The 18,016-nt window shown below is 40.8% G+C and overlaps 1 protein-coding gene across 9 annotated transcripts in view; it reads right to left on the bottom strand.

Moving 5' to 3' along the window:
* The window catches only part of PIP5K1B (phosphatidylinositol-4-phosphate 5-kinase type 1 beta), a 375,712-nt gene that overhangs the window by 178,651 nt on the left and 179,045 nt on the right, over positions 1–18,016 (bottom strand). For 8 of the 9 annotated variants that reach the window (XM_054501563.2, XM_054501564.2, XM_054501560.1 and 5 more), the window contains 2 exons: positions 17,263–17,347; positions 13,136–13,204 (listed from right to left, as the gene is read on the bottom strand). In XM_054501563.2, coding sequence (XP_054357538.1) covers positions 13,136–13,204 — 69 coding nt within the window. In that variant the 5' untranslated portion in view covers positions 17,263–17,347. The remainder of the gene's footprint in view (positions 1–13,135; positions 13,205–17,262; positions 17,348–18,016) is intronic. The other variant, XM_054501566.2, reaches the window with a different exon arrangement.

Raw genomic sequence — 18,016 nt, 5'->3', positions numbered from 1 at the left:
TTTAAAAAGGTGTCTTTAATGCATGAAGGTTAGATTTCCTTTTGCCACAGAATTCCACTGCTTTTTGAAACAACCTTTCACCTTCAATCCTCAATAATAAGGACTACCACAGAAGGAGAATGGGGTCCCAATCTGCAATTGGAATGGGTTTGAAATGTCCAATTCCATACTTTGAACAGTATCCCAATATGAAGTAGGTGGCAGTATTATTGGGGCCTTCACTAAGTACTGAATTCTAGTAATACCTGGACTGCCAAGTCCCTATTCTCATAGGGCTTAAATTCCACTGGGAGTAGGTGGGGAGCCAGCATCAATAGTAGCAATTTGGTATTTGTACAGCCAATTACCATCTTCCTGGTACCTTCTCATACAGCGTTAGATTTAATACTCAAGCCATACTATAATATTTCTATGCTCAGACATTGTCTTGCACAAGGATGAGCTCATCAATGGCACAGCCAGCCTGATGGCCCTGGCCACACACTCCCTTCTCAGTCCACTGCTGGTGAGGAAGGAAGAGGGAGAGTAAGGTCCAATGTTCTGTTTGTTCTCATCAATGCCTGTTTCTGGGTCCTAAGTGCAGCTTTAAAGTCTACACTGCTCTATGATTTTGAGAGGGATACAGTTGCTTTTAAAACTGCTAGGCTATTGTTCCCTCTCACTCTCTTTGAAATAGCAAACCTGAACAATCATTGATCTTGTTTCTTTCATGTTACAAAGAAAAGGGCATTGACTATGATGTTTGTTCTGGAGAAATGGGCTGCCAAATGATCCCAAATCCTGACCTCCCCTGACAGTTACTGTCATCTATCTAGGGGCTGCCTTTAATTGAGCCAATATCTGGAAAGAATAGAACCTTTAAGTGACAGTGTTGGAAAAAGACTGCCTTTTTAAATTCATTGCTGAAGTTCTTCCAGGAACAGCTGATCACAAGCCATCTGTAGACTACAGATGAGGGGACTTCAGGATGCCACATCATTAAGAGCCAACTTTCAAATGCCGGTACAGTGACCCACAACTCAGGTAATCACTACTGTTTTGAAACAGAAAAAGCCAAGGGAATGGAACTGAGCTCCTTCAAAGTGTTCTTTCTGTGAACATCCACAGTACAAATTCTATCCCTCTTCAGCCCCCCAGCCCCACCCCATATCTCACCTCTAATTGCACCTCCAGAACTGTAGGCTCAAGAACATATCTCTTTGGAAAATCTATAGCAATCTTAGAATTAGGAAGAAAAAAGTGATACATCCTTTGGATGCTGTACCAGATGCTGTGTGGGACCCTCTGGATGTCAAAATAATTGGGCAAGGCTCCTGCTCCCCAGCCACTCACAGTGCAGTTGGCAGGACATAACTGCCAACAATTATTACAAAACAAAGTCACCTGTGACATAACAGGGTTAAGTGCAGGGTGCTGAGGGAGACTGGGGAGGGTGACTGACAGCCACTGCCTGGGAGGGTGGACAAAGGCAATGGGAGAGCTGTTTCTGGAATGAAGACATCACAGAGTGATCAGCTTGTGTGTGAAGGAATGGGGATGGAAAAGAGGAAGGTGCAGCATTCAGTGCAGCTGCAGTTAGGTGCGTGTCCAAGATAACAGCAGGAGATGGTCAAGACACACCCACTGGGGATGGCTGTGAAGGACTCACATGCTACGTTATGGAGCATGGATATTTTCTGAAGGTATCAGAAGGCCAATGGAAGATAATAAGGCAGTGACTCGGCCAGCTTTGTGTATTTTAGGAATATAACTGTGGAAAAGGATCTTAGGAGGCAACATCAAAATATGGATGTTCCCCCTTCCTGAGGCCTCTCTTCTCCATCTATTTCACCAGTGCCTACGAATCTGCAATTTGACAAATTGAAGCTGAACCCCAGACCTCTTCCTTGAGTCCCAAATCCATGTCCAGCCACCCACTTGCCTCTCTGACATTCTCAAACTCACATGTCCAAATTAGAAGACTTGTTTCCCCCCTACCATTCATCTCTGTCTCAACAGATGGTCACAGCATCCACCCAGGTGCTCAAATTAGAATCCTGGGATCAATAATTCCTACCATGCCCTCGCCCCCACATCCAACCATGGCCCTGTCCAGTCAACATCAACTCTGAAATGAATCTCAAACTTGTTTTCTTCTTTCTCCTCTAGTCCACTACCTTTGTCTAGGCTGCTGCCTATTTCTCTAACTCAGGGCTTCTCAACTTAGCACTATTGACACTTGGGGCTGATGAGTATTCGTTGTCGGAGGGGGCAGTGTCCCTGGCCTCCTACCTGGTGCCAGTAGCACCTACTCCCCTCAGTTGTGACAGCACTGTCTAATGTCTCCTGGGGGACAAATCTGCCCCCACTGGGAACTGCTGCTGTCATGCTACTTGGCCACTCTTCCCTGCTCAGAACCTTGCATCACACTGGCCTCCACCTCAGTCAGTTCCTTGAATCCACCAAGCTCCTTCCTGCCTCGGGGCTTGGCAAAGGCCATTCTCTCTGCCAAGCACACTCTTTCTTCCACTCTTCTCTTGACTGCCTCCTTCACACACTCGCGATCCCAGCCCCTGTGCTGCCTCCTTAGGGAGGGTCCCCTGAACACCTTATCTAAAAGGCAGCAGTACCTTTGCCTATCTTTATTTTCTTCATAGTACTTTAAAAGTTAGTAATTATTTGATTGTGCATACTCTTTCTCATCTGTCTGTACCATAACAATGAAAGCATTATTAGGGGCAGGGACTATGTCTGTCTTGGCCTCTGTTCCACCCCTAAGGCCTAGCACCATGCCAAGTTAAATAAATACTTGTCAACTGGAGAAATGAATGAGTACATGGACGTAAGTCAAATGTATGTCGTACATTCTAGGCACTAAGCACACCCATAAAAATGGCAAGGTCACAATATGAAAACTTAGCTCAGGAAAATTAGAATGTTACCCAGACAGTCTACATTTCAGCCCTGTGCTCAATAACCAAACACTTCCTGATCTGCAATGAAGTAGACAGCAGCGCATCTTGGATGAGCACAAAACACTGATTTAAGAGGAAGAGTAGCTCATCAACTCTGCTGGAAAGAACTGCAGCAAGACCTCATGAATACTTTAGAAGTCTCCTAGTAATTGAACCCAATTTCTGTCTCTGAGTGTCTGGGTGTACATGCATGTCAGAAGTTGGGCAGAACAGATACAGGACTGAGAATCTTAATTTCACAGCCCCCACAGAGCCCACGGCCCATCTTCTTTTCCTTCCTTAATGATATGTTGAAGAGTTGCCTCTTTCATGCAGAGGACTGAGCTGCCACATCTTCCTTTCTCTGGCAAAATAAAAGCAGCTGACACGGGACCAGGCAGTAAACAGAACTTGCCAGAAAATACAGTGTACCATTTGGGAGAACTGGATTCCCACAGAGGAAAATAACTTTCAAAATAGTCATCCTCCTAGCTAATGCTTTCTTTACCAGATGTTTTTAAGTGATTGAGATGATTATTATTGAGTTGTGACTCTTTCTGTGACAGTCTACAGAACTGCCAGTTAGGTTTTAAAATGTGTTCTTCTCCTAACTTGACAATCCAAGATATGTCACCACTGTCAAGTGGATCTCATTCTTTACTGTCAATTTTGAGTTCTGCACTCAGGGATAATTTTTGAAATGATCACTTTAGTCATCTTCCCATTTCTAGTGTTATGCACAGTGTCCAAGGGATTTTTTTGTTTTTCATTTTAAAATCACTACATACTTTCTAGAAAAAGTTATTCTTGAGGCTACAGTTCAGATTCTGTGTTCAGAAGTGAGATACACTTTGATGAGAAAAACGGCTTTGGAACCAGTGAATCAGGGAAAACATTTTAAAATTGTTAAATTCTAGGTGGGGCATGGTGGCTCACGCCTGTAATCCTAGCACTTTGGGAGGCTGAGGCAGGTGGATAACCTGAGGTCAGGAGTTCGAGACCAGGCTGGACAACATGGCGAAACTCTGTCTCTACTAAAAATAAAAAAAATTAGCTGGGCATGGTGGTGGGCACCTGTAATCCCAGCTACTCAGGAGGCTGAGGCAGGAGAGTGGCTTGAACCCGGGCAGCGGAGGTTGCAGTGAGCTGAGATCAGACCACTGCACTCCAGCCTGGGCAACAAGAGCAAAACTCCGTCAAAAAAAAAAAAAGTTAAATTCTATTAATTTGTTCCCATTCCAAAGCTGTCTGAGTTTATCTTACTGCCCCCTGCTACTATTGCAGATAATTGAGAATCACTGTTTTAATGTCTTGAGCAGCACTGCCCTCCAGACACCAGAGCATTCAGACAATAATGCACTGGGTAGGGTCTTACAGATCCTGAAGAAAGGCAGTTGGGGTTAAAATCCCAGACTTATTCTGCCACATACTTGCTTTATGCCCTAGAGCATTTAATTAACCTCTCTGTACCTCAGTTTTCTCATCTGTAAAATGGTAGTAATAGTATAACCTCATAAGGTTGTTAGGAAGATTAAATGAATTTTCTAAAGTGCTTAGAATGATAGCGGGCATACACTAAGCACTTATGTTAACTCTTATTATTAGCATTGCTTTTGATTGGTAATAATTAGGCTTTAATTCACTGAATTAGTAGGCTTCTCGTTAAAATAAACTCAACATATTTGATAAATAAAATTCTTCCATCAGCCAATGATTCTAACTCCATAAAACAGCAAAAACTCTGAATAAGCACAAGGTATGTTCCCTACGACTATTAAGTAGATGTAACACTAGAACCTAAATTACATTGCTGTCATCTTTTCCCAAATTCAGAACAGAGAACTTTAGAATTTTAAATTTTTATGTTATTTTGCAACTTAAGAGCCACCTTAAAAAAAATTTTATGTGCTCAGGCAAAGAAGGGCAGGTAGTGAGCGGTGAAAGTGGATGAGCCACAGGCCTCGAGGAAAGGGGGCCTGCTGGCCAGATCAGAATCAGGTTGGCTGAGCTGTGCAGGGAAGCAAGTGAACACCTGCTTATATTAAGCCTTTTAATTGAAAAACAAAAGCATCGTTGTGCCCTGAGAACAGGGGCCACAGTTCAGATGGCCCCACTGGCTGCAGTAACACTGAACACCCCAACCTCCTCGCCTGCCATTCACACCAAACTCAACAACATTGTGGGGTTTTTTGCCCGTGAAGGAAGCCATGCAGGAAGTTTTGGGTGTAGAATACGATTTCCTATAGTTCGCGTTTTAGAGACAGCAATGTGACGTTTATTCGTATTAGGGACCAAAACACAGAGAGTCTACAGTTAATGAGAAGGCAGAAGTACAACAAACCTGGGTAACTTAACGTATGGAGGCCGCCTCCAAAGCGAATGCTGAAAGAGGTCACTTCAGAATGAACCATTCTGGGCAACAGACTAATGAGAGGGTTGGCTCGCTCAGCTGTTTTAATCTGAAGCTGCCAATTCTTTTTGCTTAATTATCTGTAATGTCCTGCTTAAAACTCATAAAGGCAGGTTTGCGATCACCTGCTTTAGTACTTAGTGAGGAAGGCGACAGAAGCACAAGTGTTTGGAGGGGTGATCTGACAGGGCGGGGGGTGCATGGTAATGTGATATGATTACACATGCTCCTAAGTGTAACGGAATTATTTTTAAAATGTCCCCTCTGTAAATGATGCAGCTCACCTCCTTGCTGCTTAATTTTTTAAAACACAACAGTTTACTATTTTTTTTTTTTTTGAGATGGAGTCTTGCTCTGTTGCCTAGGCTGCAGTGCAGTGGCACCCGTTTACTATTAAGAGCACATCTTTCTCTCTGATTTTAAACACCTGTTGCTGTTGGGACGAATACAGCATCATGCCCCAGTACTGTCAGCTCACCTCCCATGCCCAGGCTTGACTGCAGCTACCCCCAGGAGACTAAGTAACCCTTCTCCCCGGGAATCCAGTGCTCCGTCCCCATAGAACTAATCTGGAAATCAGAGGCTCAGGGATTGCATTCTTGCTCATCAAAACAGTGACTTCACTCATTAGTATTCTACTTTTCCCAGTATTTGCTCATGTCTGTTAAATTGTTTGATCCTCACAGCACTATAAGCCAGCTTGGGTAGATATTAATTAATTACATTTTATCAATGAGAAAAATTAAGGTTCACAACAACTAGGAAAAATGCCTACGGTTATCCACCAGTATCTGGAAGAGCTGGACTCACATCCACCCTCTTCTTAAAAAGGGTAGTTTGATTTGAACAAGGCTTCTCAGCCTTGGCACTAACAACGTTTAGATAATTCTTTGTTTTGGGGGTCCATCCTCTGCATCATAAGATGCAGCATCCTTGACCTCTATCTCCTAGAAGCCAGTAGTGCCAGCCCTCACGTTGTAACAACTAAAAATATGTCCAGATATTGCCAAATCTTCCCGGGGGGTGGGGGCAAAATTGCTGGTTGAGAACCAGCAGGTTAGGGTATTTTGGATTAAGGTGGATTAGGAATCACACTTAGAATACCAAAGGGTCATTCATCCTAGAGACCAGCATAGCTGCTATTCATGACAATTGCTGCTTAGCACAAATGAATTTGCTTGTTTTATGGAAGTGGCGGCTTTCCAGAATCTGAAGGAAAAGAAGAATGGTCAGGACAGAGAACACACTCCAGCCCCTCTTCCCTCCAAAATCCTGAAATGTTATTTGTTCAATTTTTGAATTAGTATTACCTTCACGTAGTTCAAAATTAAATATGCATAGAAAGATGTATTATTTACTTATTTTTTGAGCTAGAATCTTGCTCTGTCGCCCAGGCTGGAGTGCAGTGGCGTGATCTCGGCTCACTGCAACCTCTGCCTTCTAGGCTCAAGTGATTCTCCTGTGTCAGCCTCCCAAGCAGGTGGGATCACAGGCTTGCACCACCGTGCCCAGCAAATTTTGTATTTTTAGTAGAGATGGGGTTTCACCATGTTGGCCAGGCTGGTCTCCAACTTCTGACCTCAGGTGATCCGCCCATCTCAGCCTCCCAAAGTGCTGGGATTACAGGCATAATCCACCATGCCCAGCCATAGAGCCACCGAGCCACCATGCCCGGCCATAGAAAGGTTTACACAGAGAAGTTTCCCACCAACTAAGGACCCTACTACCCGGTTCTCCCCGGAGACAGACAGTGTTACCAGCCGTCAGAAACATTTTATAAAAGACCCTGTATTTAAAGAAATACTTCCTTTTAGATCAAAGTGTCTCTGAGCTATTATCTTACTCACGTTGAAAATGCAATAAAAGGCATCTTTCCTTGGAATGTGGTCGGGGTCAGGTACTATTTCCTCCTACCTCACCACTGCCTGCCTCCACCGATAGGAAACTGTCTCAGACACCGGAATGAAGCAACAACCAAGGTCTTCAAAGATAAAACAAAAGTGAAAAAAACTGGGCATTTGGGTCAAGGATCCTGTGGGTGTCCTGGTCTGGTCAGTTTCCCACTAGAGCTTTCTGAGTGCTGTCAGCACGTGTGCCTGTCACAGTGAAAACCAGCTAAAAAGACTCTGCACACTGTAGGCGAGGTGTCGGTGCCACAGGCAGGTGGCCTCTGCCCCCATGGCAGCCTGCGGTCATCAAAACCAGAATCTCCCAGTGGAGGCCTATTGTGGGCAGGCCCAGAAAGGAGGGAGAAACAGAAGAGGAAGGGGTGAGGGGCCTAGAACGACAACATTAGGGTGAAGAGGTGAGACAAGAAGAAAGGCAAATGGCAGTGCACGTTTCCCATGACAGTCAAGGCCCTGGTGTTGGGAAACACTGACCCCACCCAACGGACAAATGACAACATGGGACATCATGTGACTGGAGCTTCTAATCATCTTCCTAACAAAGAACTGCAAGGTAACCTGGCATATGTCATTGAACCACCCTGACATCTGTTTGTTTTGGAGAGGTGGGGCTGGGTCATTTCTTCACATATAAAACAGACAAAACTTGAATGTCTAGCATCAGTATTTGACTTGCATTGAGACCATGCGCTTTCAAGTAAACTCATGCCCTGCCTCCTGCTTCCTTTTAGGTCTCTTGCCTTTTTAAACAACAAACAAACAAAACCCCAAAATAACACAATACTCTTTCCCAAACTTTCCTAGTTCCACCAATGGCAGAAAACTTCTGGTAGTTGCACTGACTGGAAATGTAATTTTCTTTTCAAAAATACTCCCCACATCTTTTCCTACTCAACTTTGCATCTAACTTTGTTGCTCAACTAACACAAAAGCCTTCCCGTGTCATCTCCCTCAACCCTGTGCAACTTGTGCTTTGCCACTGGCTTTGCACAGGCCTTTCATTTGTCACTAGCCCCTACAACAATGTTACAGTACATCACCGCCTGAAAACTGCACTCCCCAGCATGGCAGTCATCAGCCACGCGTGCTTATTTAAGTTTAAATTTAACTAAAATTAAGATAAAAAATTACAGTTCCTCAGACACACTGGCCACCTTTCAAATGCCCTATAGCCACAAATAGCTTATGGCTACTGCATTGGTGCAAATTATAGAACATTTCCATCATTGCGGGAAGTTCCATTGGACAACACTGGCCTAGAACATAAAATCCAAACACCTCAAACCAGCACCCAAGGGTAGCTGTCATTTAGAGCCAGCCCATACTTCCAAAACTGCCTACTACTTTCTCCAGACACCGCCACTTAGCTTTGTCCAGGCCAGCCTCTCCCGTAATGCCAACAAATCATGCTCCTCCCTGTTTCTGTGCCTGTGCTCATTGGACTCCCTGACATCAAGACAAACAAGTAGGTAAATCAGAATGCACAGTCATTTAAAAAGTGGAATTTCTGGCCGGGCGCAGAGGCTCACACCTGTAATCCCAGCACTTTGGGAGGCCGAGGCGGGTCGACTGCCTGAGCTCAGGAGTTCGAGACCAGCCTGGGCAACATGGGGAAACCCCATCTCAAATAAAATACAAAAAATTAGCCAGGCGTGGCGGCGTGCACCTATAGTCCCAGCTACTCGGGAGGCTGAGGCAGGATAATCGCTTGAACCCGGGAGGCAGAGGTTGCAGTGAGCCAAGATCGTGCCACTGCACTCTAGCCTGGGTGATAGAGTGAGACTCCATCTCAAAAAAATAAAAATAAAAGGGAAATACCACTTGTCTTGGCACTTACTCAACACCGATTTGGGTCAAGATTTAATTTTTTCATGTGGGTCCCTCTTTTTTCTCCCAAATAAGTTGTAAGGTCAGGGGAGGCAGAGACAAGTTCTTACATTTCTTTTGCATCCTCCTTTTTTCTTCTCACTTTTTTACACCAACAGGGAGGTCAGAGGTTTTAACCGGCCACTGCCTAGGGGCCAGATTGGGTCCACAGGCAAACTGTTTTGTCCAGACTGTATTTTTAAAAACATTTGAATTAGTTGCTGTTATTTAAAAATGGCAGATTTCACATCAAAATTTTCATCTCTCTTTTCTTGAAAAACATCAGAGTATCTGGCAACCCTGGGCGAGCATTCATTCATAGCTCTGTTGGCTAGAGCTGACTGCCTGCTGCCCCTTTTAAGGAAGGCGTGGGTTCTCCTGTTTACCATGGTCCCCTCGTTTTCTCACTCCCTTCTTAGCTGCCTGGCCCCAGTAGGCTTCTGCATTTACAACTCTTGCGGAAAGCACTCAATAAATTAACTGATAATGGAAATACTCCACTCTGTAGATACAGCCAGGCAGCCTTTAATGCCTGTCTTAATGGGTAACTTGTTTGTTTTATGCAGCTAAAATCAAACTTCTTATTTTAGCCATTAGCTGAAGACATTATTAACCTCATGGACCAATGTTAGCTGTTCTTCCTGGGCTTGCCAAGAACTGAGAATGGATTCAGGAAATGGTCAACTGCAAGACAAAAGGCAGCCAGCCTCAATAATCACATGCAAATAGCTGAGACGCAAAGTAAAGTTGTCTCATGAACACTGAGTGTTCCCTAATAACACGTGGAAATCATAGCACTCATGATGCTGAATGTTGCTGGCAGCTGCCCAGTAAATCTGGGGCTCCATACAGAAAGCCTAAACCTGCCGCTTAATTCTAACAATATTGGTTTCTTCCCTTTTGAACTCCTCATTATAGACTACTGTGTTCTAAAACTGTTTTCATGTCTTGCCTTTCCTACTCCACTGTGAGCTACTTATAAACTCCTGTGGTATATTTCTCACTCCTAGCGTAAAGGACCAGGGGCCTTAACCTGGGATCCATGGACTGGCTTCAGCCAATGCAAAAACACAATGGGTCATCAAAGCTTCTTAGTAAATCTGTGCATACCTTACGGTCAGGGCTTCAGGACTGGGAAAGAAATTTAAGGTATTTGTAAAGGGAATAAGATGTATGGTGGCCTTGACAACGCTCGTGTAGTCTGTTTGCTATCATTTACAGTTTTTCTGTCATTTGCATTTGCAAAGCACTGCTTTTATGCTTTCATTAAGGTCATGGATGAACATGGTAAGCTACCCAGGGCCAACTCATGCATCATGCTGGTGGAAACCAAGTGAATAGGGAGCAAAACTGCCAGTTTTCGAGACCATTAGTCCAACCAGATACAAACCCACTAAATGTAATATTTAACCCATACTTATCCACCTTGTCTGAAAGGAGACTAGCGAATCTTTTAGACACCTTTAAATCAAGACTCATTAAATTTGAACATACTCTTTATGAGTAATTTAATGACTCTCTCAAAATAGGAAATGCAGTTAGTTTGAAATAAACTACATCTTTATGAACTTCTCCAGGTTTGTAAAAGATATGTTTCTTCTCTAAATATGTATAAACCATATGTTTAATAATAATGCTCAAATTATACTGGGGAATAATGTCTCACTTATAATCTGGTTTCCAGAATGTACTCTTCCTCATTTTTGAAAATAGGAATAATATTTGCTTATGTCCTGTTTTCTGACAATTTTCCCATTCCCAAATTCATTTAAAGCTCACATTCAGAGGTTCTCCTATTCTAGCTTTAAGTTCTTTCATCTGAGAAATGGTTTATCTGGACCTAGAGATAAACACATTTGCAATAGCTCACTCCTAAGTCCACCATGAATACCTTCTCTAGTTTGAAGATCAGAGAATTAAACTGAATAATTCAGCTGAGCTTTTACCTGTCAGTAAAACAACACTTTCTCTAAGTGATTCCTTCTTCTTGCTATGCATATCAATACCATATTTATTAAGAGCTGAAGTTCTAAGTGCTGTGCTGGTCTTCTTGGTGCTTTTTAAGAGAAGCTATGTACATCCCCTTCCATTGCTTATACTTTTTAAAACCAGAAATCATTAATAAGATCCTGATATTATTACACATAAAAAATTGTTCATTAAAAAAATTTCTGGTCCCCTTAGGTTTTCTGTGTCTTTCCTTATTTCTCCTACCATAGAATTTGATTTTTAGTTTTTACAACCTAAAAAACATTGCTGAGTTAAATATCCTACTAGAGACATTAATCATAGAATTACCTATACTAATTATTGAAAACCTGCTTGACTAAATAAATTCTTGGGCAGGGTACACTTAGCAAACTCTGAGATGTCATGGTCACATTTTTTCTGTAACTTTTGCAGCAACAAAGGATCTCCTGTGAGTCAGAATTTGGTCAAGAATTTCAGTGCATCTTGATGCTGATTGAGAATACCGCCTGAAACTGATCTGAAGTAATAACAGGCTAGCAACGTAATCATCTCTGTGTTGGTCCATGCTTGAATGAATGTACATGGAATCTTGGGTAAACGAGACAGGATTTGGTTTTTCACCTGTATCTAAAAATAAATAATAGTGTATTGTTGCCTTTGGCCCAATGTACAAATTGTATAAAATATACTACGGCACTTCTGAGCTCTTGAATCTTTGCCCAACTCTTTTCCAACCACACCACCACTTTGAATGACAACCTCCCAGTTTGTATTTCAAGGTTTGGCTGAGTGGAAAAATCAGATAAAGAAGATATACCAGGAAAAAGGGCACATTCTCCCATATGAAAATGGAACAGAAAATACATCATGCTAGTTCCATGACCTGAATATGTGGTCAGAGCACATAGCTCATGTACTTTATGACTAAACGTCTTGCAGGCTATCCATCAAAGTATAAAAGGAAAAATTAAGAAATAATAAACCTTCAATACACAAACCTCCTACTCTTAAGAGGGCAACATAGCAAGAACTTTGAAAAGCTAAAATGTATAGTCAATTTATAATCAGGAGTAGAGGTGCTTGGGAACATATTTTACCCAGTAACGTGTTTGAACATTAGCTTGGTAGCTGGGAGTCGAGAATTTATCAGTCAAAGACTGGTAAGTTAAGATACACTAGGAAGTCTGGAAAAAGACTTTTTGTGAAATGGGCTGAAGACATAAAATCTGAGTGGCTTAGAAAAGGTGGGGAAGAGGAGCATCTCACATTTTAAAAGTTTTAAAATATGAAGGTAGGAAATGTTTTAAATGTTGGTGGAAAGTAGTGAGTCCATTAAAGGATTCATATATTATACACAGAACACCGCATGCCCTCAGGGGCCTTCTTCTTAGGAATAAGAAGGGTCTTCAAACAACTCTCTTCACTCAATATTCTATATTATGGTGAATTGACCCCCAAAGATTCCCATGCTCTAATCCTTGGGACCTGTGAATATGTCACCTTCTAAGGCAAAAATGAATTCAAGTTGCAGAGGAAATTAACATTGCTAATCAGCTTACCTTTTAGATAAAGAATATTAATTTTTATTAATATTTTTCCATATTTCTATGAGCCTAGGAGGGCTCAATGCAATCACACAGTCCCTTTAAAGTGTCAGAGTGATACAGCCTGGGAAAGACTCCACCGGCCATTGCTGGCTTTGAAGATGGCAGGGAGCCATGACACAGGGCACGCAGGGAGCCTCTAGAAGCCGGAAAAGACAAGCAAGTGGACTCTCCCCTGGAGTGTCCAGGAAGGAATACAGCTCTGCAAACACGTGGATCTCAGCCCAGGGAGACCCATGTCAGGCTTCTGACTCACTGAACTATAAGATAATGCATGTATGTTGTCCAAGCCACTAAATTTGCAGTAATTAGTTATAGCAGCAACTGGAAACTAAGATAGTAACTAACTTACAACTGCTTTGGAGAAAGAAAGGCCTTTGATAATATTCATGTGCCAAACAGCAAAACGGTGTTCCTCTTTAGAAAATAAAAAAGAACACTCACCTTTTTATAGGTTTTTTCTTCATTTTGTTTTCCAGGTGCTGCCTCTCCATTTTCAGCAGCAGACGACATCTACAAGAGAAACACACTGCCCTTTGAACTTCAATGCTACTCTGAAATACAATATATTAATAATATTGCTAACCAAAGGATCTATTTTAGTTAAGTATGTTTTTGTTATTGCTATTGCTGCTGTTCCTAAGAAACGAAGACAGAAACATTTCAGAATACTAAAAGAAATCTGCATTCCTTAATCTTTCAAAAATAAATCTAAAACATTTTCATAATATATTTTATCCCATATGCTCTAAGAAAGCATGTACATGTGTATAAGTTTCTTTCTACAAAGCTTTTTTTTTTAGAGACGGGGTTTCACTCTATCACCCAGGCTGGAATTGGAATGCAGTGGTGTGATCATGGCTCACTGCAGCCTCAAACTCAAGTTCAAGCAGTCCTCCCACCTCAGCCTCTTGAGTAACTGAGATTATAGGCATGAGCCACCGTGCCCAGGCTACATAGCCTTCTAAAAAACTTTTCTTCTGGTTATACATGCTCACTGTAAAATTATCTGGGAAGTACCAAAAAATATGAGTCAGAACAAAAAAATTACTCAATTCTACTACCCTTGGGCAACTCCTCTATTCATATTTTGTCATATTTATTTCTACCTTTTATTATGTGTATTTTCATATGAAAAAACTTACAATACTATCTTACCCAGTATTTTTCACTGAACATTTATGTAATAAACATTTTCCCATTTGATTACAAAAATATCTTTGTAAGAATAATTTTTTTCTAGTTGCAAGATATACCACTGTGTGGACACCACTGTGTGTTAATACTTTAGTCAATGCTAATATTGAAGGATAGTTGAGGCAGCTCAAAGAGTTTTGCTCCTGCAAATAGTACAATAATTAGTTTATGCTTATATTTTTATCTAACGTCAATGTTTTCTTGGACTCGATTCTTGGAATTGCTAGGGCATACTAGGGTATTAAAAAATTTAAAGCTTTTACTACATATTGGTAAATTTATTTCCAGAAGAGTATACTCATTCACACTGCTATCAGCAGCGAGTGGGGGCTTGTTTCATCACACATTTAGTAATGACTGTTATCATCTTAAACAGCTTTGCTAATCTGACAGGAAAAAGAAATCATCTCCTGGTTTTAATTTGCATCTGTGAAAATTACTGGTGAAGGTTAACATCATTTTCACATCAGTTTTAGTTCTTTGTATTTCTTCGAGTCTTCCATTGTTTCGTCCATTTATCTATGGAGGTCTTAATGTTTCCAATATTGATTTTTACCTATTATGGTTATTCATACTAGTGGTTTGCTTATTTTTATGTTTTAAGGTCATTAATTGCTTGCCAAGTGCATTATTAATATTCTTCTGTGTTACTATCTGCCTTTTTGTTTGTTTTTGAGACAGGGTCTCACTTTATCACTCAGGCTGGAGTACAGTGGTGCCATCACAGCTCACTGCAGCCTCCACCTCCCAGGCTCAGACAATCCTCCCACCTCAGCCTCCCAAGTAGCTGGGACTAATTTTTTGTAATTATTTTGTTAGAGACAGGGTTTTGCCATGTTGCCCAGGCTGGTCTCGAAATCCTGAGCTCAAGCAATCCTCCTGCCTTGGCCTCCCAAAGTGCTGGGATTATAGGCATGAGTCACTGTGCCCAGTTTACCGTGTCCTTTTAACTTGTTTCATAATTATGATATAGAGAAGTTTACATTTTTACACACTCAAAACTATTGCGTATCTTTGTGAATTCTAATGCCTTAAGATTAAATATGTTTTTTCATTGGGAGATCTGATCTTCAAATGTGTTTCTCTCTCCTCCTAATGATAAGATTTTCATGTGACCTATAATTCATCTAAATTTTTAATGCCAGTTATGTTACTTCTGTGGTAAACAAGGGTAACTTCATAATTAGGGAACCACAATTTAAGGGTCTTACTTTAAACTGCATGCAGAACATTTAATACACCAAGGAAGGGTAAAATTTCTGACTTTCTTTTATGCTTTTGAAGCATGCTTTAAATTCTGGGCTTTTAATAAACACAGCATATGCTAAACCTAGGAATTCATCAACCACTTCTCTGCCTTGGAACTAAGTGACTGAGTTTACCCACACTGCCATGAGCTTGATATGACTAAAAACCATTCAGGAAAATAAATGCAAGAATCACGGTGAGCCAACCTCACCAGATCTAGTACTGCCCACCAATCAAACCACCCTCTTACATAATTTTGCAATTCTATTTGCATCTATTTAATCTGTGTTAGAATAGAGTCTTCAAGGACAGATGTTTCACAAACTATTGTTTTCCATGCTGTATCAGCTTAAACTGACTTAAAGAATAATTCATTTTTCTAGTCTCTTTATAACAATATTTAGTAAGTTTTGAATAAAAATGCCAGAAGAATTAAAATGGTTTATATATCAGGCTCAGGGTAAAATACAGGCCTTCAATTGTTTAACAGAGCCAACAGAATGAAGACCTCCCTAAAGAATGCCATTCCAGTAATTTCACTTTTAAGACTTTGCAGCTTTTAAAACCAAAAAACTACAAGAGCAACTCTGAAGGGTGCTTAAAAAAACAACCTTAATGAGAGGTTAACTAACTGGCATGAATGAAGGACGGAGGATGAGATGGTCTTAAAGTATTTTTATTACTTTGTGAATCATCCCTGACTTCACAGTAGGGAAGAGGAGGAGAAAAACAGGTAAACTTCTATTTTTTTTTAAACACTTCCTTTTAAGCAGCACAAAACATATAATAATGATAAATGAAGGCCATGAACTATCATCTGGATTCAAGGGTTATTTATTTATTTTTCCCGTAGAGTGATGTTTAACAAAGGTCACATAAACCTATTAACCAGGGACATTGGAGTTGGAGAGGCCATGTAGCAGGGACAAATAAGATGCTTGGGGATGTACTGGTAAACTGCAAAGGGCCGTTACAATGGTCACAATAATGACTAGTGTTTCTTCTTAGACTTGCTATGCTTCTGCACCACATCATCTGTAACTAACGAAGTCAAGGTAAGTATGAATTAAAAACATTGTTTTAAAAAACATTATATAATCATGTTGGGCATGGTGGCTCACACCTGTAATCACAGCACTTTGGGACACCGGGATGGGATGATCGCTTTAGGCCAGTAGTATGAGACCAGCCTGGGAAAAACAGTGAGACCTCATCTCTATAAAAAATAAAAAATTAGCCAGGTGCAATGTCTTGCATCTATTGTCCCAGCTACACAGGAGGCTGAGGTGGGAGGACTGCTTGAGCCCAGGAGTTTGAGGCTGCAGTGAGCCATGATCACACCACTGCACTCCAGCCTGGGCAATAAAGGAAGAGCCTGTCTCAAAAAGAGAAACAAAAGCAAATACTGTATCATTTTAGATAAGGGATTTGAGTATATTTTGGTATCCACAGGTCCTGGAATCAATCTCCCACAGATACCAAGGGCTGACTGCACTGAGTTTCCTCTTGGGGTGATGCAGATGTTTTGGAACTGCATAGAGGCAGTGGTTGTGTAACATTGTAAATGTACTAAACTGTACTAAAAATGAACACTGAATTGTTCATTTTTAAATGGCTAATTTTATGTTATATGAATTTCACCTGAAAGACACAGCGAGACATCGTCTCTAAAAAATTTTTTTGAAGTTATAATCATGTGTATTTTCCATGTACACATAAAAGGAAGGAGGAGACATTCTCAGAAGTTCTGGTGATTATCTACAGATGATGGGATTATAAATGCTTTAGGTTTTCATCTTTATATTTTGTTAGATTCTCCAAGTATTCTACAGTGAACACTGCCACACTTAAAAATAAGGAAAATACTATTTAAAAATTTAACCACACATAGTAATTAACAACAGAGACCACATCTTGGTTTTTTTTTAACCCTTTTGGCATGCCAAAATTCATAAAATTTCTTGTTTCTGTTTGCTTGATGTTTGTTTCAAATTTGATATCAGAGTTAAAGGTTATGAGCTAGATATATGTTTTAGAATATTTGTAAAAATATTTACAATAAAAAGGTAAGGGCTCTATACTGATTTGATCAGAATTAATTAAAAATACAGACTTTATTTCCTTACCTTTGTAAATGAAATGGCAAGTCATCTGTAGTTGGTAGTGATGGGTGGCCTACTCATTGTTGAGACCGTTTTCTTTCCCAGGTTTCTGTTAAAATCGAAATTTCTGGTCATTATTTATTCATATCCCTACTACATCTCCCAAAAAAGATCAGAGGTAGCTATAGGGATACATGCAATATAAGCAGTTAAAATTAAAACAAAGGAAGGAATGTGGGTAAGGGAAAATAAACGTGGAGAGCAAGATGATTCTATCAGCAAGGGCTGTGCATAGAACATAAGCCACAGGGTCTGGTATGGTTGTTGAATAAACTTTACAACTTGACTCTGAAATTCCTGGTTTCCAGAGGAAAGGAAAATACAATCAGTTACCAGATGCACAATGAGCAAAAGATAAAAGCAAAGCAGTTGCTCAAATGAACCACAGGTATCTGGAGATTCAAGCTGGAGTGGAAAATTCTCCCATGGATCTTCATAGAGGAGACACCATGTGACATGTGGACAATTTTTCAATATTATCCCTGTGATAAACTACCTGTGATTTCCATAAGGGCTGATTAGATGACACAACTTCAAAGAAAAGTTCAAAAAAGCTGTTGTGCTATAATTGTGTTTTATACAGAAGAGATACTTGCTTACTGTAATCAATTTAAAAATGTAGAGAGGTATAAAGTAAAAATGAATTAGGCTAGGCATGGCGGCTCACGCCTGTAATCGTAGCACTTTGGGAGGCTAAGGTGGGAGGGTTGCTTGAGGC

This window comes from Pongo pygmaeus, chromosome 13 (assembly GCF_028885625.2).
Source record: "Pongo pygmaeus isolate AG05252 chromosome 13, NHGRI_mPonPyg2-v2.0_pri, whole genome shotgun sequence".
NCBI lineage: Eukaryota > Metazoa > Chordata > Mammalia > Primates > Hominidae > Pongo > Pongo pygmaeus.
This window is presented reverse-complemented; position numbering and strand designations above follow the sequence as displayed.